At 41.6% G+C, this 25,878-nt stretch overlaps 1 protein-coding gene across 1 annotated transcript in view; it reads right to left on the minus strand.

Moving 5' to 3' along the window:
- Positions 1–724: 724 nt before the first annotated feature.
- LOC133544941 (potassium voltage-gated channel subfamily H member 6-like) overlaps positions 725–25,878 on the minus strand; it is a 68,431-nt gene continuing 43,277 nt past the window's right edge. The window contains exons 9-23 of the mRNA XM_061890188.1: positions 16,334–16,472; positions 15,024–15,161; positions 13,134–13,288; positions 12,764–13,005; positions 12,448–12,647; positions 10,536–10,623; positions 9,592–9,756; positions 8,828–8,949; positions 7,296–7,367; positions 6,550–6,625; positions 4,378–4,456; positions 4,123–4,271; positions 3,804–4,050; positions 1,717–1,840; positions 725–1,637 (exon numbers count right to left, since the gene is read on the minus strand). Of these exons, the coding sequence (XP_061746172.1) occupies positions 1,536–1,637; positions 1,717–1,840; positions 3,804–4,050; positions 4,123–4,271; positions 4,378–4,456; positions 6,550–6,625; positions 7,296–7,367; positions 8,828–8,949; positions 9,592–9,756; positions 10,536–10,623; positions 12,448–12,647; positions 12,764–13,005; positions 13,134–13,288; positions 15,024–15,161; positions 16,334–16,472 (2,098 nt within the window). The 3' untranslated portion in view covers positions 725–1,535. The remainder of the gene's footprint in view (positions 1,638–1,716; positions 1,841–3,803; positions 4,051–4,122; positions 4,272–4,377; positions 4,457–6,549; positions 6,626–7,295; positions 7,368–8,827; positions 8,950–9,591; positions 9,757–10,535; positions 10,624–12,447; positions 12,648–12,763; positions 13,006–13,133; positions 13,289–15,023; positions 15,162–16,333; positions 16,473–25,878) is intronic.

A 25,878-nucleotide genomic window follows, 5' to 3' on the forward strand; every position in this document is an offset into this window, starting at 1 on the left:
TTAAATGAGGATATTTAATGGGGTTTTGTCACCCAGGTTACACTTGTTTGTTTGTTTAGGTGTGTTTTTGTTTGTTTGTTTGTGTTCAAGTGTACGTTTCTTTGTTTGTTTGTGTGTGTTAGTTTGCTTGTGTGTATGTTTGTTCGTTTAGGTTTTTTTTTTTTGGATTGTTTAGGTGTGTTTGTATTTAAATTGTGTGTTTGTTTGCTTGTTTAGTTGTGTGTTTGTTTAGGTGTGTAGGTTTGTTTGATTGTAGGCGTGTTTCTTTGTTTAGGTTTGTGTGTGTGTATCTTAGTTTGTGTGTGTGTTTTTGTTTAGGTTTGTGTTTTTGTCTGTTTAGGTGTGTGTGTTTGTTTAGGTTTGTTTGTGTGTGCCGGTGTTTGTTTAGGTGTGTGTGTTTGTTTGTTTAGGTGTTTGTTTGTTTGCGTTTGTCTGTGTTTGTTTTTGTTAATTTGTTTGTTTAAGTGTGTGTGTGTGTGTGTTTGTTTAGGTGTGTGTGTTTCTTTGTGTTTGTTTGTTTAGGTGTTTGTTTATTTGTGTTTTTTTGTATTTGTTTGTGTTTAGATGTGTGTTTGTTTGTTTTGTGTGTGTGTGTGTTTGTTGTATTTGTTTGTATTTAGATGTGTGTCTGTGTGTGTTTGTTTGTTTAGGTGTGTGTGTTTGTGTTTTTTGTGTGTCTGTGTTTGTTTAGGTGTGTGTTTGTGTGTGTGTTTGTTTGTTTAAGTGTTTAAGTGTTTGTTTGTTTGTGTTTGTTTGTATTTAGATGTGTCTTTTTTGTTTAGGTGTGTGTGTTTGTTTCTGTGTGTGTGTTTTCGTGTGTTTTTTAAGGTGTGTGTTTTTTTGTTTAAGTGTTTGTTTATTTGTGTTTGTTTGTATTTGTTTGTGTTTAGACATGTTTTTTGTTTGTTTAGATGTAAGTTTATTTGTTTGGATGTGTATTTGTTTGTTTGTTTAGGTGTTTGTCTGTTTGTGTTTGTTTGTATTTAGATGTGTGTTTGTTTGTGTTTGTGTGTGTCTGTGTTTGTTTGCTTAGGTGTTTGTTTGTTTGTATTTAGATGTGTGTTTGTTTGTTTGTTTGTTTGTTTGTTTGTTTAGGTGTGGGTGTTTGTTCGTTTAGGTGTGTGTTTCTGTATGTTTGTTTGTTTAGGTGTGTGTATGTGTGTGTGTTTGTTTAGGTGTTTGTTTATTTGAGTTTGTTCGTGTTTGTTTGTGTTTAAATGTGTTTTTTTGTTTGTTTGGATGTGTGTTTGTTTGTTTGTTTGTTTGTTTGTTTAGATGTGTGTTTGTTTGGTTAGGTATGTGTTTTTGTGTGTTTTTGTTTGTTTAGGTGTGTGTTTTTGTGTGTGTGTTAGTTTAGGTGTTTTTGTGTGTGTTTGTTGTATTTGTTTGTGTGTCTGTTTGTTTAGATGTGTGTTTGTTTGTTTGTTTAGGTGAGTTTTTATGTGTGTGTTGTTTTTTTTGCTGTCGCCGTTATTGTTATTGTTGTGGTGGTGAAGATAGTGTAGCATTAGAGGACGATGGCGAGAAGAAGGAAGTCATGTTTGCTGTTGTGTGGTGACGTCATCCTGTGTGGTGACATCATCCTGTGTTGTGACATCATCCTGTGTGGTGACATCATCCTGTGTGGTGACATCATCCTGTCATTAGACAGGAAAATATTTTGTGTTGAAACATGAAGAGTAATAAACACAATAAAAGTACTGAAGGTGTTGCTACCTGTGATGGTCCAGTGGGCGGGGCTGTTGACGGCGACGTGTCGTCAGGGGGCGGGGCTGTTGACATGTGCCTCTGAAGCAGCTGCATGATGAGCCTGATGTCTGCCGACAGGCGGAACTCCAACCTGCAACACCCGTGACCGGCCGTTACCATGTTAGCATGCTAATGTGTCTCATTTATGCACACCCACAAACTTGTGTGTTGGAATAATGATCGAAAAGTTATAACATGACTCTTATGCTTAAAGGTTGTTGCTATAGTTATTATCAATTGTGCTCAAGATGTACTTTCAATTTTCAATTTAAACTTAACTTTCAATTATTGATGTAAATTCTACTTTCTATTCTTGAGTTAGTTTTAATCTCAATTTTTAACTTAAGTTTCACTTTCGACTCTTAAAGTTAAGTTTTACTCTAAAATCTTAAGTTAAGTTTGCCTTTCAATGCTGAAGTTAAGTTTCACTTTCAATTTTTGAGTTAAATGTCACATTCCAATTCTTCAGTTAAGTTTCACTTCCAATTATCAAGTGAAGTAACACTTTCAATTCTTACCTTTCAATTATTGAGTTAAGTTTCACGTTCTATTCTTGAGTTAGTTTCATTTTCAATTTTTAGCTAAAGTTTTACTTTCAATTGTTAAGCTCAGTTTCACTTTCAGTTCCTAAGTTAAGTTTAATTTTCAATTCTTAAGTTATGTTTCATTTTCAATTCTTAAGTTATCTTTCAATTTGAATTCTTAAATTTACCTTTCACTTCTTAAGTTAAGATTCAATTTAAATTCTTAAAATTACCTTTCAATTCTTAAGTTAAGTTTCACTTTTAATTATCAAGTTAAGTTACACTTTCAATTCCTAAATCTCACTTTCAATTTTCAGGTTAAGCTTCCCTTTCAATTATTGAGTTAAGTTTTAATTTTAATTCTTAAGTTAAGTTTCACTTTCAATTCTTCAGTTAAGCGCTCATTGGCTCTCTCTCCAGGTCCGTTGTCTTTGGTATTTGTATTTATTCCTGTTTTCTAGAATAAATTGTTCAAGGTCAACTCTGGTCACCTCTCTTCATTTTAAATGTTTTTATTCATACTTTTTTTTAATTATTATTGTTTTTTCCAATTTTTTTATAATTTCCCTACTTTATTTCATTGACAGTACTTATTTTGGCGTTCAACCATTGCATTGATTGGTTTATTTTAGCTGTCTTTTATACATAGAATGTTCTGAATGTGAAATGTTGCGCCCCACAAAGTCTTTATACTGCAAGTATTGTATTTATTACACACCTATTTCGTGATGACAACATTCACCTTAGATGTTCAAATTGCCTTATATAAGATCGCTAATAGTAGCCTGTCTATGGCAAATCCAATGTAAATTAGCATCAAGCTAGCTCATTATGTTCGAGCATGGTCCACCAAGCATACTTGGTAGACCGTGGAGGTGAAAATAGCAACATTACTTCAAGGGAAGTTGGCTGAACCCGCTGTCATTATTCACGGGTGTCGACGTTTTAGTCAAATGTATCAAACTACGGCACTGTGGAGGGGGGGGGGGGTGGGGGGCGTGGCCTGCAGGCTGGCCGCGGAGCGGGGTGTGCAAGGACCGACCTCGAAGACAGCGGCGTGTGAGTAGATTGCCCGGCTGGGCCTTGTTATTTAATCGGCTTTATTAGCAGCAGCCGGAACGAGACACATGGTTGGAGTTGGGGGTTGGACCAGAGCAAGAGACTGAGAGAGCGAGCAGACACGAGCAGACTAGACAGTCACGAGAGCGAAGACTGCTGGGCTTGGGCACTTGCAATAAAAGACTTGTTCAAACCTGACAACTGGGATCCCAAGGACATCTATCGGTACCAGGGGCAACCCACCACGGTAGAGGGAGACTTTCACAGGCGCCTTTTGATTTTACTCAAATAAATATCCAATATCACCGACGGAATTCAGTCGGAGACTACTTAAGTGCGGGATTGTGTACCCGTCCCCAAGTAGAAGCATTTGGAGGGAAGTGAGTGTCTTCATGTAGACTGTCCTCAACCAATCTTACGACTGCCTCTCGAGTTATTACCAATAAAAACCATGGCATGATCAAGACTTACCTGCTGATCTGTTTCTGCATGGTCTCCAATCTGTTTTCCAGCACTTTTTGCTGTGTCCGAGGAACACCAGGAGGAGGGCTGGAATCTTTGAAGCGGTGGGAAGGCTCCTCCTCCGAAGCCAGATCCAAGTGAAGCTGAGGAGGCGGTGAGATTCGCCCGTGGGAGCAGGGGACCTCTTGGTAGCGTTGCTCTTCTCCACCTTCCGGTCCCCAGAAGGAGAAGATGTTGGCGACTCCCGAGAGGGCATCTAGTCCAATCACAGACAGACAAAAACCGGGTCACGGTGGCGGATATTTGACCAGATAGTTTTTGAACTTACCTGTCAGATAATGACAGACTTTGTCTCCGCGGTCAGTCCCAGGACATTTCCTGGTTCTTGCGGTCGTGGAGTCCACCATGGAATTCTGAACTGAGCTGGTCAGCGCAGAATCTTCTGCCTCGTCCTCGCTGGAGAACCCGGGACTCGATCTGCAGAAGCGAAGAAGCATGAGGGAACTGTTCTCGCAATCAACGCCAGGAACTGAACCGACGGCGGTAAGGTCGTTGCCTTTGAGGACATGGAGTCAAATCTTACATTGCGGGTTTGTGTCGGTCACTGTTCTCCCACCGGCACTGACTCGGACTGCACCTGTTCGCAGCTCTGAGCGGTTCACCTGTGAAGGGGGGGGCAAACTATTATTTTCAGAACGAGTCTGAAGTCTGAATCTCACAACTCTTGATTCACTTTGAATCTGATTTCTGCAGTGAACTGTGGACCAGCTCTAGACTCTCGGCAGGGTCCTTGAGGGTGCGTGGGAGTTTGCCCAACCAGACTACATGCGCTTTGTGGACTTGGAGTAAGCATTTGAACTTGTCCCCCGGGAATTCCTGTGAGGAGTGCTCAGAGAGTAAGGAGTACCTGACCGCCTGATTGTGGCGGTCCGCTCCCTGTCAGGGAGTAAGTCTGGCCCGTTTTCAGTAAGGGTTGGTTTCTGCCAGGGATGGTTCTGTTTACATCTTTCATGGACAGAATTTCTAGGCGCAGTCAGGGCATTGAGGGGATCGGGTTTCGTGGCTGCAAAGCAACTGTGATTATAAATCAGTACCTCTGAGTCCGAGTCCATGTTTCGTGCTCGGAAAAGGGTGAAGTGTCCGTGTTGGGAGGAGATATTTCCCAAAGTAAAGGAGTTCCAGTACCTCGGGGTCTTGTTCATGAGTGAAGGAAGAGGGAAGAGTGGCTTGTGAGATCGACAGGTGGATCGGCATGGCATCAGATGCGATACGTACCCTATATCGATCCGTCGTGGTGAAGAAGGAGCTGAGCCAGAAGGCAAAGCTCTCAATTTACCAGTCGATCTACAGCTCTATCCTCACCTATGGTCATGAGCTTTGGGTTATGACTGAATACAAGCTGCTCAAATGAGTTTCCTCCATCGAGTAAAACCGCTGCTCCTCCACATCGAGAGCAGCCAGATGAGATGGTTCGAGCATCTGGTCAGGATGCTACCTGAACGCCTCCCTTGGGGAGGTGTTTAGGGCACATCCGACCGGTAGGAGGCCGCGGGGAAGACCCAGGACACATTGGAGAGACTTTGTCTCCCGGCTGGCCTGGGAATGCCTCGGGATCCCCTGGAAAGAGCTGGACGAAGTGATGTGAAGAGACCTCACGAATTTCCAACCATCCATCCATCTTCAACCACTTATCCAGAATCGGGTCGCGGGGAAAGCAGCTCCAGCAGAGACCCCCAGACTTCCCTCTCCAGAGCAACATTAGCAACTTCCTCCAAGGGAATCCCGAAGTGTTCCCTGCCGCGGGGTCTCCTCCCAGTGGGACGTGCAACGAGGACCTCCCTAGGGAGACGCTCGTGAGGCATCCGCACGAGATGCCCGAACCACCTAAGCTGGTTCCTTTCCAAGCAAAGGAGCAGCGGCTCTACTCCGAGTCTCTCTCTTGAGACTGAACTTCTCAGCTTATCTCTAAGGGAGATGCCAGCCAACCTTCTGAGGAAACTCATTTCGACCGATTGTATCCACGATCTTATTCTTTCGGTCATGACCCACACTTCATGACCATAGGTGAGAGTAGGAATGTAGATAGCTCGGTAGATCGAGAGCTTTGCCTTCTGGCTCAGCTCTCATATCGGAGAGACTGCAATACTGCCCCAGCTGCTCCGATTCTCCGCCTGATTTCCTTCTCCGTCTTTCCCTCACTCGTGAACAAGACCCCGAGATACTTCAACTCCTCCACCTGGGACAGAGTCTCGTTCTCTACCTGGACTGTACAAACTATCGGTTTCCTGCTGAGAACCATGCCCTCAGATTTGGAGATGCTGATCCTTGTTCCAGCCGCGAACACTCGGCTGTGAACCGAGCTGAAGGTCAAGGAATTTATGTTTGGAAAACGTGGAGTTTTGGGTACATTGGGGGACGGCGTGGCGTGGTGCAGGTACAACGGTCATTCCGGCAACTTGAGGGTTCCAGATTCGGTGCCCATCCAAGTCACTGCTGTTGTGTCCTTGGGCAAGACACTTCATCCTTTCCCCCAGTGCCGCTCACACCGGTGAATGAACGCTTCCGCCAGTCTACCCCAGGGCAGCTGTGGCTACAAATGTAGCTTACCACCACCTTTGTGTAGTGAATGATGGCTTCTCGCTTCTCTGTGAGCGCTTTGAGTATCCAGTTGATAGAAAAGATAACTGCGATTAATGACTTTTTGAAAGGAATTTTCCTGACAAGGTATAATTGACACAAGGGCCCCAAGTCAAACCTGAACGGGTGGAGCAGAGTCTGGGCTTCCAGTTGGATTCTTCTCCGTTCAGCAGGACTGCAGGTTCACTATGCACCTGCGCAGAAACCAAAGTACTCAATACTGTGAAGGAGTACTGCTAACAGTAACATTTTTGTCAAAGGTTCCAACAAAATGGGGCCTGACTAATTTTTTGGGGGGTATGAATCTTAGGGTTTTAGTTTCAAGAGCGATTTTTGAGCTGGCCTGTTGTAATATTTTCCCAAAGCGAATCACTTGCTAGATGTTGAAGTAAAAAGTAGACCTGAAACCACTCCAGGACACATTGTGGCTCCCGGTTAGTCTATATCTAAAGTCCAAACTTTCTGTCTTGGAAAAACAAACGGTTACGGCAAAATGAATATTTTACAACATTTTTAGTTTAAGAGACAGTCCTGGGTTCTTCTTACAATCAAACAAAGATTGTTGTGACGACTAAAATCTACTTTTTGAGCAAAGGTTACCTTCGAACTGGGTTTCTTATGTGATTGATGCTGTATTACTGCCAATCCCAAGGTTTTATCAACGAACCCCCCGCTCTCTACTCACACTTTCCAAAGCCGATATAAATATCCTGAACTTTTCTTTGTCTCTCTCTCTTTCTCTCTTTCTTTCCTTTTCTGTTAGCAGCGTAACCTGATTGTTATTTTTAGACCACAAAGAAATGCTTAAAAGACCCTAGCTTTCTCCGGGACATCAAAGAGGAACATTTCCACAATAAAACGTACGTCTCTGAGGTTGAAGGTGATCTCCAAGTTGGACCAGAAATACTCGCTAAATTCGGGATACATGTCCAAAACCTGCAAACACAAACAAACCACATGACTGAGGCAGGATACAGATTATGTCTCTTTTAAAAAATTTTTTACACATTTTAGTGAATTTGAATCATGAACGCCCTCAAACATTTTACTTTGAAAGTACTCTACATCATGAATAACTTAATTAAACGAATAATAATGCAACAAAGATATTGTCTTAAAAGTGAACTTTTTCTACTAAGATCCAAAAGAAATTCAAACTGTTCATTTTAAAAAAACAATACAATATTTACAGTAACATTTTGGGGACTATTGGATGTCCTGGGACCCAGAAAGGTCTCAGTCATCAAAGTGTTACATTTAAGTCACAATTTTTTTTAAATCTATTAATAAAATTAAAATCCATCAATTGACATGAAGTTAAAATTTTCTTATGATTCATGCCCTTTTTTCATCAAGGAAAACCCTGTTTTTTATGGCAAAAACACAAAAACTGTTTTGTTTTTTTATGTTTTTGAGCAATGCAGTTTAAGAAAAAAAGAAACAGACTTAGGTTCCCGGGGACCCAAAAAGGTCCCAAGCATAAAAGTGTTAAAAATAAGTATTATATATATATATATATATATATATATATATATTTTTTTTTTTTACTTTTAACGTTTATATATCTATTGATTAACTTCAGAGCTATTTTTTAATTAAATTTCATTTTTTTTCTTATCTTTTATGCCCTTTCTTGTCAAGGAAAACCCTTTTTTGGGGGGCAAAAACACAAATTATGTAATATTTTCCCTCTAAAAAAGTTAAAAGTGGAATATTTAATGTGAAGTAACTAAAACAATTTTAATGAGTCAACAATTCATTACAACGTTGGTTTTGTTTCTTTATGTTTTTGAGCAATGACAGTTAAAAAAAAACACACTTAAGTTCCTGGGGACCCAAAAAGGTCCAAGGCATAAAAGTGATTAAAATAAGTAATATATTTTTCATATTTGTTTTTACTTTCAAAGCTTATATATCTATTGATAAACTTCGGAGCTATTTGTTGATTTAGGTAAACCATTTTCTTATGTTTTATGCCCTTTTTTGACAAAGAAAAGACAGTTTTTTTATGGCAAAAACACAAACCCTGTAAAATTTTCCCACTAAAAAGTAAAAAATTGAATATTTGACGTGAAGTAATTGGCGTTTTTAACAGGTCAATAATTCATAATAACATTGGTTTTAATTTAGTTCTTTGAGCAATGACGGCTTAAAAATAAAATCACACTAAAGGTCCCGGGACCCAAAAAGGTCCCAGGCATAAACGTGTTTAAAATATGTCCTATATCTTATTTTTATCTTCAACACTTAAATCTTTAGAATAACTTCAGATCCAGCTGACAATTGTAAGTTATTTCGAAAATATTTTTGAGGGTGAATACTTCAGAAAATATAATTTTGAACCGCAGAAGCCACGTTCCATAAAAACGACTAAAATGAGAATTGCGGGTCTGCACCTCCAGCATGTCATCCCGGTGCATCTTGTGCAGATCGCAGTAGGTCAGCGCTCTCACGTCCGCACTGGACTTCCCCGGCAGGGCGAAAAGGTTGATTGGCTCCCCAAAGATATCATTCTTTCCTGGAAAAGTCCCGCAAGTCAACGTTAGTTCCCGTCGACCCCGCTGGTAATAAACAAGGGTCTGTCCTGGGCATGAGGTTCAAGTGCATCCGGCAGTGTGGGGTCATGGGGCACTAGGAGTTTAAAGCCTTTACTACTGTTACCCCAGGTGACCCTTGGCAGAGTCCTAGTACCTGACTGCCCCCTAGCCAGGGATGCGGTGAAGACCTCAACGGCGGAGCAGGCGAAAGACGGTAGATGTATGAACCACCCCCAACCGCCCTGGCAGCGATGGCGGAAGAAGGCACCCCCACATCCATGTGGACACAGTTATGGGGAAATAACAACCCAAGACCTCAACGGTGGCACAGGATGATTGCAACCCTATGGAGCGTCCCAACGTCTGTGATGGCGGATGAAGGCTCCAGCAGAGAAGGGTCCCCCGTCATCTTGTACTCCATGCCACTGGACCCTGACCCGGCTCTGTCAAGGATCGTGCGGTGACCGTCTGTGCACCAGTCTCCCCACGTTAAGCAAAGTCACGCACAGGCATCCTCCATAAAGGGATGCCCCCCTACCAGGAGGATCGTCATACTCGTTCGAGTGACCGCCGATGATGATGATGATGAATAAACAAGGTGATAAATAATCAACAGTACTCACCGAGAATAGCGAGCACCACGTCCCCTCTCACGATCTCGATGGATCCTCTTGAGATGAAGTACAACGCTGATATCAGGTCCCCGGCGTGCACCAGAGTATCACCGGGTGGCGCGTGAGTGGTCTTGAACCTCATGGCAAGGGCCCTCAGGCAGCCCTTCGTAGACCCTGACAAAAGCCCACAAAAGACCAAAGCACAGATTCAAATTTGTTCAGTATCGTCCATCCATCCATCCGTCTTCTTCCGCTTATCCGAGGTCGGGGGGGGAAGTGGCCTTCGCAGAGAAGCCAGACTTCCCTCTCCCCCAGTCACTTCGTCCGGCACCTCCCGGGGGATTCCAACGCGTTCCCAGGCCAGCCGGGATACATAGTCTTCCCAACGTGTCCTGGGTCTTTTCCCATGGTCTCCAACTGGTCGGGCGTGCCCTCAACACCTCCCTAGGGAGGCGTTCGAGTGCCATCCTGACCACCACCACATCTGGCTCCTCTCCATAGTGGCTTTGCTTTGAGCTCCTCCCGGATGGCAGAGCTTCTCACCCTATCTCTAAGGGAGAGACCCACAACCCGGCGGAGGAAACTCATTTGTACCTGTGATCTTATCCTTTCGGTCATAACCCAAAGCTCATGACCATAGGTGAGGATGGGAACGTAGATGGACCGGTAAATTGAGAGCTTTGCCTTCCGGCTAAAATCCTTCTTCACCACAACGGACCGATACAGCGTCCGCATTCCCGCACCTGTCAAACCACTCTTAACTCACTCGTGAACAAGACACCGAGGTACTTGAACTCTTCCACATGAGGCAAAATCTCTTCCCCAACCCGGAGTTGGCACGCCACCCTTTTCCGGGCGAGAACCATGGACTCGGACTTGGAGGTGCTGTATCGTGTACTGTAAAACCCCCTCAGGAGTAAATAGTTATACACATGCATGGTACTGATCCATACCTTTGAAAGCTTTACAGTTCTGCAACAGAGTTCTGTTGAGGTGGAGACAAATATCTGCCTGGAGACACTCTGGAAAGCCTTTTAGAACCTGGAAGACACATTAAACAACCTTCACTACTAGATATATTATCTGGTATTTCCTAGGTCAGCATTGCAAATGAAAATATGTTCTTAATTGTTTTACAGTTAAAATGAATGCAACATAGGAAGTAAATGTTTACACACTATATTAGCTAAGAGGCCTAGCGCCTTGGACAGGAAAGCAGGAGGTTGTGGAGCCGGAGACAAAGATGACGGCCTCATGGTAGGAGCCGCCCAAGACGAAGAGCGTAGAGGCATGTCTTTCCCTGCGCCACTGAGAGTAGAGGCCCCCACCTCACAAAGCGGATACCAGACACTATTCTTTATCGGGGGAATGAGCTCTTGGTTGGTGGCATCCCCCGCTGTAAAAGCCAAGAAAGGGCGGAAGGGGGCCAGGAGGAGGGACAGCGACATGTCCCGCACAGAGTCCCGACAGGACGCCAGGATGGAGAGCAAGGTTCGCTCCAACGGAACCATCTCCGGACTGGCAGGAAGAGGCACTGAAAGTCCCGCTGAAAGAGCAGGGACCGAGCTGAGCGGACTGCAGGAGGCGGTGTTCGAATCGGGTGGGGCACAAGAGGCGGTGGACAATGAAGTAAATGTTTGGACACTACATTACATAAGAGTCCTAGCTCCATAGACAGGAAAGCAGGAAGTGGCGGAGCCACAGACAAAGATGACGGCATCGTGGTAGGAGCCGCCCAAGACAAAGAGTTCAGCAGGGTGTCTTTCCCTGCACTGCTGATAGTAGTATCCCCCACCTCACAAAGCAGTTGCCAGACACAATCCTTCATTGAGGGAATGAGCTCTTAGTTGGCGGCGTCCCCCACTGTAAAAGCCAAGAAAGGGCGGAAGGGGGCCAGGAGGAGGGACAGCGACACGTCCCGCACAGAGTCCCAACAGGACGCCAGGATGGACAGCGAGGTTGGCTCCAACAGAACCATCACCGGACTGGCAGGAAGAGGCGCCGAAAGTCCCACTGAAAGAGCACGGGCCGGCGGCCGAGCCGAGCAGACTGCAGGAGGCGGTGGTCGAGCCGGGTGGAGCACAAGAGGCGGTGGACTATGAATTAAATATTTATAGAATACATTGCATAAAAGGGCTTGCGCCTTAGACAGTAAAGCAGGAGGTTGCAGAAACGGAGACAAAGATGACGGCATCGTGGTAGGAGCCGCCCAAGATGAAGAGCACAGAGGTGTCTCTTTCCCTGCACCGCTGATAGTAGTAGCCCCTCGCCTACAAAGCAGATGCCAGACACTATCCTTTACCGGGGGATGAGCGGTTGGTAGCGTCCCCCGCTGTAAAAGCCAAGAAAGGGCGGAAGGGGGCCAAGAGGAGGGACAGCGACACGTCCCGCACAGAGTCCCAACAGGACGCCAGGATGGACAGCGAGGTTGGCTCCAACGGAACCATCACCGGACTGGCAGGAAGAGGCACCGTAAGTCCCACTCAAAGAGTATGGGTCGGCCGCCGAGCAGGGCGGCCAGCAGGAGGCGGTGGTCGAGCCGGGGGGAGCACAAGAGGCGGTGGACTACGAAGTGCTTGTTTACACACTACATTACCTAAGAGACCTACCGCCGTAGACAGGAACAAGAAGAAGGTCTAAACTACGTAGGGTGACGGCAATTAAGTTATGGTTGAAGTCCCACTCAGACAAAATTTCATTGGCCAAAATTATCAGAGAAGTTGCGGGCATTGGACAACGTTGCAAGGCCAAACATAATTCGCGGGGATTGGTTGAATTTGCCTGAATTGGCGCGATCGTGACATTGCAAATTCCTGGGAGAACGGTTGAATCTAGACACTCGATTTAACTGTGGAATATACTCACTGCATTCATGTCGATGCCGTTAGTGTAGGACCAAGCATGTTGGAAGTATTCTTCAAGCCGCTGTCTCAAAGGGTTGGGAATCTGATGGAAACGGATGAACTCCCGGACTCTCATCATCTGAGTGTGGTAGCGTGCGGTACCCGAGTACAGCCGCTGGATGATAGCCGACACGTTGCCAAATATACTAGCATACATCAGAGCTGTTGGGGTAAATGAAGAGCAAGAAAGGCAGCATCAATCATCTCAAACAGTTTCTGCGACAGGAATCTCAGTTAATTGTCCATGCTAACATGGAGTTGTTCTGTGTGGAACTCACCCCCAATAAGCATGACGCAGATCGAGAAGATCTTCTCGGAGTTGGTGTTTGGGGACACGTTCCCAAAGCCCACGCTGGTCAGGCTACTGAAGGTAAAATAAAGAGCTGTGACATATTTATCTCGTATGGAGGGACCTGACCCCATGACGGAGTTATTGTAAGGCCTTCCCAGCTGGTCCGCCAGAGTGTCCAACCAACCGATCCCAGCAGAGGTTAACCGCTCTACGTTTCCTATGGCATACCTGTGATTAAATGACACAGAACATTTTTCTCAGTCTAAAAGTCAACCCAAAAACGTGTCAAGTCTGCACGTGGTTTTCTCAAAATGTCCTTTTCGATTTGAATGTTCAAAGGTTGGAAAGTAAAATACCAGATGCAGGCAAGCCAGTGGGCGATGAGTGCAAAGGTGCACATAAGGAGGAAAAGCACAGCCGCGCCGTACTCTGAGTAACGATCCAACTTCCGGGCTACGCGGACCAATCGTAGTAACCGAGCTGTCTTCAAAAGGCCAATCAGGGTGGTTGTCTGTCAGGAACAGAAAACAGTGTAAGCCTGCTAGTCCAGGAAACTAAGTCATATACTATTGAAAGTGGGTGGATTTTGCGCCTGAGGCTACATTTTCCCTTATTGGCAGCCACCAACTAATAACTCGAAACTTCATCATTTAATTTTTTTTGCAAATACATATTTTGGTTTGGTGGGCTGCAGTCAGGATCAATAAGGACTTGATTCGGGGTACAGTGACTAAGGAAGTAGAGCAGGTTGTCCAGATATCAGACTGTTGGCATTTTCAAACCCAACCTCCTCAGTCAGTCCTGTTGTGTCCTTCGGTAAGACCCTTCTCCCACCTTGCTTCTAATGTCCTCCCCCAACGTTGGAGCATAAAAACCTCACTGGATGTTTGGTGGTGGTCGGTAAATTCGCAGCCACATTTCTGTGAGTCCACCCCAGGGCAGCAGTGGCTATAGATGCCCGCCGGCCGAAGGGCTGCAGCCTGTCCGTCGGTCGCGGAGCCCGGCGAATGCCGCACGCGCCAAGTGGTGGGTGGGGAGGGGTTGCGGGCGAACGGGCTGAAACCCGCCTTCCGACCCCCTCCCCGCCACGAGGCCCTTAGACTTCTGCGTATCATCCCCGCCGCATGGCCCGCCGGGACGCGAGGACCCGCCGTCGACCACGGAGCCCGCCGTGCCACATGTACCAAGGGGTGGGCCGAAACCGAAGTTTATCACAAAGAGTACCACTTTAATCCAATCCATCATGATTATTAATATTCTTAGAGTTGTTTTCTACAATGGATTTTCATAGTCGACGATTAATCTCGAAGGGTTAAACATTCAAACACAAGAGAGATTGAATAGTTTATTGAAGTCTTCAAATCGGATCGCTGGGAGGATGATCTAACTTGACTATCAAGAGTAAGTAAACGTTGTAAATGGCAGGCACTTCTGGGTAGTCCCGCCAGAGCCGATGACGAGCTTCGGTGAGGCATGTGGTGGCATGACTTGCCACGTGTCTCCGGGGGCAAATCACATTGGCTACTCATCTTGCCTCCTACCAATGGAGGGAGGAAGGGTCAGATGATTTGACTACGACGTTGATAGTCGAATCAGACTCCACCAAATCCAATCCAACCATTTGACCAAACCCCGGAGGAGTCCTGGAACGAGTTCTGGACAGTTATGGGAGATGAACAACGGAAATTTTGGCTCGTTTAAGCCTGTCCCTCCTGATTGACTGACCTTGCTCCCCATCTGGGTGAAGTCGTCCACAGCCCCTAAAGCTTTATCTCCCAATGCATATACCTTAGACACCTCGGTCTTGGTTGGGTGTCTGTTAAGGCCAGTTCATGGCGAGTTGACAGTATCGCGGACTTAAACCAGGGCTTTTTTTTTTTGAGGGTCAGCCTCTTGACTTGTTTGTCACAGGATCTTTAAGATATTTGAATTATTTTGTCCGACTTCCGCAGCTGTTCAAAGCTCAGTAGTTGGCTGTATGAAAGTGAGACGGACAACAACTTGAAAGTCCCGACTGTTGTGCTAAGCTTTTAATCACCCGAGTTTACAGGTAATTTGGTGATTCTCCACTTACAATCCACCAGCGCAGAATCGGAGTACTTTGCAGCTGTAAAAATGGACTGGATGATCAAAGTAGGTGTCTTTGATGCAGACCTTTCACTAAATCGCTAACTTTTCTTCATACTCCCACTACTACGAAAATAATTCTTCATCTGTATCCTTGTCTTTCCCTCCCTCCGCCCTACCTCTCCCTCTCCACCTCCCCTAGCCACCTCCTCTCCGGTGCGGTAGATGAGGAGGTCAAAGGGAATAGCAGCCACCATGTCGATGAGGAACCAGCCCTTGAAGTAATGCACTGCGATACGCGAGGACTGGCTGACCACCTGAGAACACAGATGACACAAAGTGCGGATGTCAGACAACATGATATCATTGGGAGTCTTAACCTCATCCGTCGGCTCAGGCTAACTGTTCCGCTACTGAAATGCACTTTCATGATATTTACTAAAATGTTTGTGAAAATTGTTACCTGAAAGTTTTGATGCTGGAATGGTTTAACTTGGTTGAGAAATATGCAGAGTGGAGGAGTTCAAATACCTCGGAATCTTGTTCACGAGTGAGGGAAGAGTGGATCAGGAGGTCGAGAGGCGGATTGGTGCGGCGTCTTTCGATCTGTTGTGGTGAAGAAGGAGCTGAGCCGGAAGGCAAAGCTCTCAATCTATGTTCCCATCCTCACCTAAGGTCATGAGCTTTGGGTTATGACCGAAAGGACAAGATCCTAAATGAGCTTCCTACGCCCAGTGGCGGGTCTCTCCCTTAGAGATAGGGTGAGAAGCTCTGTCATCCGGGAGGAGCTCCAAGTAAAGCCACTGCTCCTCCACATGGAGAGGAGCCAGGTGAGGTGGTTCAATCATCTGGTTAGGATGCCCCACGGACGCCTCCCTGGGGAGTGGTTAAGGGCATGTCCCACCGGTAGAAGGCCACGGCGAAGACCCAGGACACGTCGGGAAGACTATGTCTCACGGCTGGCCTGGAGACGCCTCGGGATCACCTGAGAGGAGCAGGACGAAGTGGCTGGGGAGAAGGAAGTCTCGGTATCGCTGCTTTGGATGGATTTTTGCCAGTTCCTCGGTCTGATCGCTGGTTCCCTCATCACCTTTTTCCATCACAGGACCATTACTTGTGATTCCCGTTTGCCTACGCTGGAGTACGGTTACTTCCTCGCTTTGCTTTCTGCATCAACTTTGCCATTTTTCACCCGTGGGCCACAGCTTTGACCATGCCTGTGCTCCCTTTGGCTGTTCCAAACCAAGGGACTGTTTACCGGCACATCTTGTGCTCTTAAATAAACTTTCCTTACCTTGGCTAGTTCAACGTTGCCCAGAGTCAGCTGGGGTATGGACTCAGTGACCTCCGACTGCCTACTGCCTACTGGATCTTACCTGGACCTGATGGTGGACTGGTTGACTTTCACCTTCTTGAAAAGGTCTACCACAAACGTACCGGCTCTGGAGGTGAAACCACTAAGTTGATGGACACTAATATCCTTGCTCACCTCCTCATTGGAGTTGACGTAGGTGGTGCGGAAGTTGATGCCGATGTCCACGATGAACATGATGTCCACGATGAGATCCACCACGTTGAGCGGGGAACAGGAATAACCGCAAGCTCGCATGGCCGCCTCCTCCTGGTCGCTGCAATGCCGCAGCCAAACAAGTCAAAGTGGAGAAGGACAGTCAGATGAAAGAACCACCCCGGCGTGGTGTGTAGACCACAAGGGGGTGTTTTGCCGCCTTTAAGTTGAAGCGGATGGTAATTGTTTCATGGCAAACCCAACCCGAGTGTCATTTTTTAAATGTTTTTATTTTATTTGATAAAAATGGTTGTGATGATAAATGAGGGATTTTTTTAATGCCCAACTTCAAACTTTTCAGCCTATTCAGGAATTGTGGGCTATTCCAAAATTTCCCAGAATTCCAGGTTTTCCGGGACATTTTTCCCCTATAAAAATGAATTGGCCATTTTTCAAACTTTCACCATTTCCACATTTTTCAGCTGACTCAAAACATTCAACCTTCAATATATTCCACAATTCTGGAAATTTTAACCAATTTTTTTCCAAGTTCAAAAAAATTCCAGGATTTTCCAGAATTCTTAATGCCCATAGCCCTATTTTCACCCTTTCTCTGGCGACTACTTCTTACACATTTTTCAACCCACTTTAACAGTTCTACCATCAAAACATTCCTCTTAATCAGGACAAAGAAAAAAGTTGTTTTTTGAACAGGAAAAATTCCCGCTTTTCCCATAATTCCAGGAATTCCGTAATACCATTTCTCAATTCAGCATGTTAGTACGTCAACATTTCTCGACCCAATTTGAAAAATTCCAAACCATTCTACCTTCAACATATTCCACCATTCTGGAAATTTTGACCATCTTTTTTCCAAGTTCAAAAAAAATCCAGGATTTTCCAGAATTCTTATTGTCCAAAGCCCTATTTTCACCCTTTTTTCTGGCGACTATTTCTTCCACATTTTTCAACCAATTCAAACCATTCCACTTTCAACACATTTCAAAATTCTGGAAATTCAAACTACCTTTTTCCCAAATTATAAAAAATTCCAAGATTTTCCAGAATTCCTGCCTTTTCAAAGCAATATTTCCACACTTTATTCTGGCGACTACTCCTCCCACATTTTTCAACCCACGTTCTAACGTCAAAACATTCCTCTTAATCAGGACAAAGAAAAAGTTGTTTTTTGGACTGGAAAAATTTCCCAGTTCCCCAAAATTCCAGGAATTCCGTGATACTATTTCTCGATTCAACATGTTACTACGTCAACATTTTACGACCGATTTGAAAAATTCCAACCATTTCAACTCATTCAAGTTTTTGTTTTTTTTACCATTTTCAAAAAAAATCCCGAATTTCCCTGATACCACTTACTACCTGAACATTTATTTACTGATTTAAACAATTCCAACACCAATCAATTCAACTCATCCAAGACATTCATGACCCTAATAATTTTTCCCAAAAATTGCACTTTTCCACATATTCCCAAATTTCCAGGAAGTTCCCATTGAAATGAATAGGAGATCCTTCGTAGTTCCACAATTCCCACATTTTTAATCTAATTCAAACTGTTCCAACTTCAAAATATTCAGCCTGATCAGGAATTGTGTGCTTGACTTCAACAATTCTGAAAAAAATTCCATGATTTCCCATGATTCCTTTATTTTTTTGCATTTTCCCCATTCAAAATGATTTGGCCATTTTTCAAACTACCACAATTCCAACATTTTTCAAACAATTCCAACCATTCATCCTTCAACACATTCAACTCATCCTGGACATTTAAACTACTATTTTTCCCCACATTCAACAAATTTCCAGAAATTCCCGTTTTTCGGTAACCTATTTCCAACTATAAGGTCGACTACTCTTTTCACATTTTTCAACCCATTTCAAGCGTTCCACCATTGAAACACTCCTCATATTCAGGACAAAAACCAAGTTGGTTAAGAAACTAGAACATTTCCCGGATTTCCCGAAAATTCCAGGAATTTCTCGATTAAAAACTGTTACTAATTAAACATTTCTTGACCGATTTTAACAATTCCAACTCCAACCAATTCATGCTCCTGATCATTTTCCGAAAAAAATCCCGCTTTCCCAAAAATTTCCAGGACTTTGCCAATGGGACATTTTTCCAAGTTGCAAAATTCCCACATTTTTCAAGCGATTCAAAGCATTCCAACATGGACACATTCCACTCATCCTGGACATTCAAACTAACACTTTCCCAAGTTCCAAACCTAATTCCCGTTTTCCTGGAAATTCTAGTTTTTTTTTTAAACATTCCAACCATTCCACCTTCAACACATTCAACTAATCCTGGACATTAAAACTACCATTTTTCCACATTTAAAAAATTTCCAGGAATTTCCAATTATTGGTAACCTATTTCCAGCCTTCTTAAGTTCCACTTCTCCTTTCACATTTTTCAACCAATTTCAAGCGGTGCACCGTCAAAACACTCCTCATATTCAGGACAAAAACCAAGTTGGTTAAGAAACTACAACATTTCCCAGTTTTCCAGATATGCCAGGAATTTCTCGATTAAAAAGTGTTACTAATTCAACATTTCTTAACCAATTCAAACAATTCCAACACCTACCAATTCATGCTCCTGATAATTTCCCCCCAAAAATTCAGCTTTTTCCCCCAAATTTCCAGGAAGTTCCCATTGAGAAAAATGGGAGAATTTTTCCAAGTTGCAAAATTCCCACATTTTTCAACCTTTTCAAATCATTCCAACATTGACACATTCCACTCATCCTGGACATTCAAACTACCATTTTTCCACATTTAACAAATTTCCAGGAATTTCCAATTATTGGTAACCTATTTCCAGCCTTCTTAAGTTCCACTTCTCCTTTCACATTTTTCAACCCATTTCAAACGTTCCACCATCAAAACATTCCTCATATTCAGGACAAAAACCAAGTTGGTTAAGAAACTAGAACATTTCTCAGTTTTCCCAAAATTCCAGGAATTCCCTAAAACCATTTCTCAATTCAACATGTTACTACCTCAACATTTCTCCACCGATTTGAAAAATTCCAACACCAACCATTTCAACTCATTCAAGTTTTTTTTCCCAACCATTTTCATTAAAAATTCCCGTTTTCCCTGGAAATTCCCTGATGCCACTTACTACTTGTACATTTATTTACTGATTTAAAAAATTCCCACCACCAACCAATTCAGCTCATTCAGGACAGTCATGCTCATAATCATTTTCCAAAAAATTTCACTTTTTCCCGAATTCCCAAATTTCCAGGAAATTCCCATTGAAATGAATAGGACATTTTTCAACGGATTCAAACCATTCCACTTTCAACACATCCCACCATTCTGGAAAGTCAAACTACCTTTTTTCCAGGTAAAAAAAAAAAATTCCAGGATTTTCCGGAATTCCTGCTTTTTCGAAGCCCTATTTCCACCCTTATTTCTGGCAACTACTCCTCCTGCATTTTTCAAACCACGTTCTACCGTCAAAACATTCCTCTTAATCAGGACAAAGAAAAAGTTGTTTTTTGGACTGTAAAAATTTCCCAGTTTTCCCAAAATTTGAGGAATTCCCTAAAACCATTTCTCAATTCAACATGTTACTACGTCAACATTTCTCCACCGATTTGAAAAATTCCAACACCAACCATTTCAACTCATTCAAGTTTTTTTTTTTTCAAAGAAAAAGTTGTTTTTTGGACTGTAAAAATTTCCCATTTTTCCCAAAATTCCAGAAATTCCCTAAAACCATTTCTCAATTCAACATGTTACTACGACAACATTTCTCCACCGATTTGAAAAATTCCAACACCAACCATTTCAACTCATTTAAGTTTTTTTTCTAAGAAAAAGTTGTTTTTTGGACTGTAAAAATTTCCCAGTTTTCCCAAAATTCCAGAAATTCCCTAAAACCATTTCTCAATTCAACATGTTACTACCTCAACATTTCTCCACCGATTTGAAAAATTCCAACACCAACCATTTCAACTCATTCAAGTTTTTTTCCCCTACCATTTTCATTAAAAATTCCCGTTTTTCCTGGAAATTCCCTGATGCCACTTACTACTTGTACGTTTATTTACTGATTTAAACAACTCCAACACCAACCAATTCAACTCATTCAGGACATTCATGCTCATAATCATTTTCCAAAAAATTGCAGTTTTTCCCAAATTCCTAAATTTCCAGGAAATTCCCATTGAAATGAATAGGACATTTTTTCCAGGTTGCACAATTCCCACATTTTTCAATGGATTCAAACCACTCCACCTTCAACACATTCCACCATTCTGGAAAGTCAAACTACCTTTTTTCCAGGTAAAAAAAAAAAATTCCAGGATTTTCCGCAATTTCTTCTTTTTTGAAGCCCTATTTCCAACCTTTATTTCTGGCGACTCCTCCTCCCACATTTTTCAACCCACGTTCTACCGTCAAAACATTCCTCTTAATCAGGACAAAGAAAAAGTTTTTTTTTGGACTGTAAAAATTTACCAGTTTTCCCCAAATTCGAGGAATTCCCTAAAACCATTTCTCAATTCAACATGTTACTACGTCAACATTTCTCCACCGATTTGAAAAATTCCAACACCAACCATTTCAACTCATTCAAGTTTTTTTTTTCCAAAGAAAAGGTTGTTTTTTGGACTGTAAAAATTTCCCAGTTTTCCCAAAATTCCAGAAATTCCCTAAAACCATTTCTCAATTCAACATGTTACTACGACAACATTTCTCCACCGATTTGAAAAATTCCAACACTAACCATTTCAACTCATTTAAGTTTTTTTTCTAAGAAAAAGTTGTTTTTTGGACTGGAAAAATTTCCCAGTTTTCCCAAAATTCCAGAAATTCCCTAAAACCATTTCTCAATTCAACATGTTACTACCTCAACATTTCTCCACCGATTTGAAAAATTCCAACACCAACCATTTCAACTCATTCAAGTTTTTTTTCCTACCATTTTCATTAAAAATTCCCGTTTTTCCTGGAAATTCCCTGATGCCACTTACTACTTGTACATTTATTTACTGATTTAAACAACTCCAACACCAACCAATTCAACTCATTCAGGACATTCATGCTCATAATCATTTTCCCAAAAATTGCAGTTTTTCCCAAATTCCTAAATTTCCAGGAAATTCCCATTGAAATGAATAGGACATTTTTTCCAGGTTGCACAATTCCCACATTTTTCAATGGATTCAAACCACTCCACTTTCAACACATTCCACCATTCTGGAAAGTCAAACTACCTTTTTTCCAGGTAAAAAAAAAAAATTCCAGGATTTTCCGGAATTCCTGCTTTTTCGAAGCCCTATTTCCACCCTTATTTCTGGCAACTACTCCTCCTGCATTTTTCAAACCACGTTCTAACGTCAAAACATTCCTCTTAATCAGGACAAAGAAAAAGTTGTTTTTTGGACTGTAAAAATTTCCCAGTTTTCCCAAAATTTGAGGAATTCCCTAAAACCATTTCTCAATTCAACATGTTACTACGTCAACATTTCTCCACCGATTTGAAAAATTCCAACACCAACCATTTCAACTCATTCAAGTTTTTTTTTTTTCAAAGAAAAAGTTGTTTTTTGGACTGTAAAAATTTCCCATTTTTCCCAAAATTCCAGAAATTCCCTAAAACCATTTCTCAATTCAACATGTTACTACGACAACATTTCTCCACCGATTTGAAAAATTCCAACACCAACCATTTCAACTCATTTAAGTTTTTTTTCTAAGAAAAAGTTGTTTTTTGGACTGTAAAAATTTCCCAGTTTTCCCAAAATTCCAGAAATTCCCTAAAACCATTTCTCAATTCAACATGTTACTACGACAACATTTCTCCACCGATTTGAAAAATTCCAACACCAACCATTTCAACTCATTCAAGTTTTTTTTCCCCTACCATTTTCATTAAAAATTCCCGTTTTTCCTGGAAATTCCCTGATGCCACTTACTACTTGTACGTTTATTTACTGATTTAAACAACTCCAACACCAACCAATTCAACTCATTCAGGACATTCATGCTCATAATCATTTTCCAAAAAATTGCAGTTTTTCCCAAATTCCTAAATTTCCAGGAAATTCCCATTGAAATGAATAGGACATTTTTTCCAGGTTGCACAATTCCCACATTTTTCAATGGATTCAAACCACTCCACCTTCAACACATTCCACCATTCTGGAAAGTCAAACTACCTTTTTTCCAGGTAAAAAAAAAAAATTCCAGGATTTTCCGCAATTTCTGCTTTTTTGAAGCCCTATTTCCACCCTTTATTTCTGGCGACTCCTCCTCCCACATTTTTCAACCCACGTTCTACCGTCAAAACATTCCTCTTAATCAGGAAAAAGAAAAAGTTTTTTTTTGGACTGTAAAAATTTACCAGTTTTCCCCAAATTCGAGGAATTCCCTAAAACCATTTCTCAATTCAACATGTTACTACGTCAACATTTCTCCACCGATTTGAAAAATTCCAACACCAACCATTTCAACTCATTCAAGTTTTTTTTTTCAAAGAAAAAGTTGTTTTTTGGACTGTAAAAATTTCCCAGTTTTCCCAAAATTCCAGAAATTCCCTAAAACCATTTCTCAATTCAACATGTTACTACGACAACATTTCTCCACCGATTTGAAAAATTCCAACACTAACCATTTCAACTCATTTAAGTTTTTTTTTCTAAGAAAAAGTTGTTTTTTGGACTGGAAAAATTTCAAAGTTTTCCCAAAATTCCAGAAATTCCCTAAAACCATTTCTCAATTCAACATGTTACTACCTCAACATTTCTCCACCGATTTGAAAAATTCCAACACCAACCATTTCAACTCATTCAAGTTTTTTTTTCCTACCATTTTCATTAAAAATTCCCGTTTTTCCTGGAAATTCCCTGATGCCACTTACTACTTGTACGTTTATTTACTGATTTAAACAACTCCAACACCAACCAATTCAACTCATTCAGGACATTCATGCTCATAATCATTTTCCAAAAAATTGCAGTTTTTCCCAAATTCCTAAATTTCCAGGAAATTCCCATTGAAATGAATAGGACATTTTTTCCAGGTTGCACAATTCCCACATTTTTCAATGGATTCAAACCACTCCACCTTCAACACATTCCACCATTCTGGAAAGTCAAACTACCTTTTTTCCAGGTAAAAAAAAAAAATTCCAGGATTTTCCACAATTTCTGCTTTTTTGAAGCCCTATTTCCACCCTTTATTTCTGGCGACTCCTCCTCCCACATTTTTCAACCCACGTTCTACCGTCAAAACATTCCTCTTAATCAGGACAAAGAAAAAGTTGTTTTTTGGACTGTAAAAATTTCCCAGTTTTCCCAAAATTTGAGGAATTCCCTAAAACCATTTCTCAATTCAACATGTTACTACGTCAACATTTCTCCACCGATTTGAAAAATTCCAACACCAACCATTTCAACTCATTCAAGTTTTTTTTTTTTCAAAGAAAAAGTTGTTTTTTGGACTGTAAAAATTTCCCATTTTTCCCAAAATTCCAGAAATTCCCTAAAACCATTTCTCAATTCAACATGTTACTACGACAACATTTCTCCACCGATTTGAAAAATTCCAACACCAACCATTTCAACTCATTTAAGTTTTTTTTCTAAGAAAAAGTTGTTTTTTGGACTGTAAAAATTTCCCAGTTTTCCCAAAATTCCAGAAATTCCCTAAAACCATTTCTCAATTCAACATGTTACTACGACAACATTTCTCCACCGATTTGAAAAATTCCAACACCAACCATTTCAACTCATTCAAGTTTTTTTTCCCCTACCATTTTCATTAAAAATTCCCGTTTTTCCTGGAAATTCCCTGATGCCACTTACTACTTGTACGTTTATTTACTGATTTAAACAACTCCAACACCAACCAATTCAACTCATTCAGGACATTCATGCTCATAATCATTTTCCAAAAAATTGCAGTTTTTCCCAAATTCCTAAATTTCCAGGAAATTCCCATTGAAATGAATAGGACATTTTTTCCAGGTTGCACAATTCCCACATTTTTCAATGGATTCAAACCACTCCACCTTCAACACATTCCACCATTCTGGAAAGTCAAACTACCTTTTTTCCAGGTAAAAAAAAAAAATTCCAGGATTTTCCGCAATTTCTGCTTTTTTGAAGCCCTATTTCCACCCTTTATTTCTGGCGACTCCTCCTCCCACATTTTTCAACCCACGTTCTACCGTCAAAACATTCCTCTTAATCAGGAAAAAGAAAAAGTTTTTTTTTGGACTGTAAAAATTTACCAGTTTTCCCCAAATTCGAGGAATTCCCTAAAACCATTTCTCAATTCAACATGTTACTACGTCAACATTTCTCCACCGATTTGAAAAATTCCAACACCAACCATTTCAACTCATTCAAGTTTTTTTTTTCAAAGAAAAAGTTGTTTTTTGGACTGTAAAAATTTCCCAGTTTTCCCAAAATTCCAGAAATTCCCTAAAACCATTTCTCAATTCAACATGTTACTACGACAACATTTCTCCACCGATTTGAAAAATTCCAACACTAACCATTTCAACTCATTTAAGTTTTTTTTTCTAAGAAAAAGTTGTTTTTTGGACTGGAAAAATTTCCCAGTTTTCCCAAAATTCCAGAAATTCCCTAAAACCATTTCTCAATTCAACATGTTACTACCTCAACATTTCTCCACCGATTTGAAAAATTCCAACACCAACCATTTCAACTCATTCAAGTTTTTTTTTCCTACCATTTTCATTAAAAATTCCCGTTTTTCCTGGAAATTCCCTGATGCCACTTACTACTTGTACGTTTATTTACTGATTTAAACAACTCCAACACCAACCAATTCAACTCATTCAGGACATTCATGCTCATAATCATTTTCCAAAAAATTGCAGTTTTTCCCAAATTCCTAAATTTCCAGGAAATTCCCATTGAAATGAATAGGACATTTTTTCCAGGTTGCACAATTCCCACATTTTTCAATGGATTCAAACCACTCCACCTTCAACACATTCCACCATTCTGGAAAGTCAAACTACCTTTTTTCCAGGTAAAAAAAAAAGATTCCAGGATTTTCCACAATTTCTGCTTTTTTGAAGCCCTATTTCCAACCTTTATTTCTGGCGACTCCTCTCCCACATTTTTCAACCCACGTTCTACCGTCAAAACATTCCTCTTAATCAGGACAAAGAAAAAGGTTTTTTTTGGACTGTAAAAGTTTACCAGTTTTCCCCAAATTCGAGGAATTCCCTAAAACCATTTCTCAATTCAACATGTTGCTACGTCAACATTTCTCCACCGATTTGAAAAATTCCAACACCAACCATTTCAACTCATTCAAGTTTTTTTTTTCTAAGAAAAAGTTGTTTTTTGGACTGTAAAAATGTCCCAGTTTTCCCAAAATTCCAGAAATTCCCTAAAACCATTTCTCAATTCAACATGTTACTACGACAACATTTCTCCACTGATTTGAAAAATTCCAACACCAACCATTTCAACTCTTTCAAGTTTTTTTTTTTCAAAGAAAAAGTT

Source organism: Nerophis ophidion, linkage group LG28 (genome assembly GCF_033978795.1).
Source record: "Nerophis ophidion isolate RoL-2023_Sa linkage group LG28, RoL_Noph_v1.0, whole genome shotgun sequence".
NCBI classification, from domain to species: domain Eukaryota; kingdom Metazoa; phylum Chordata; class Actinopteri; order Syngnathiformes; family Syngnathidae; genus Nerophis; species Nerophis ophidion.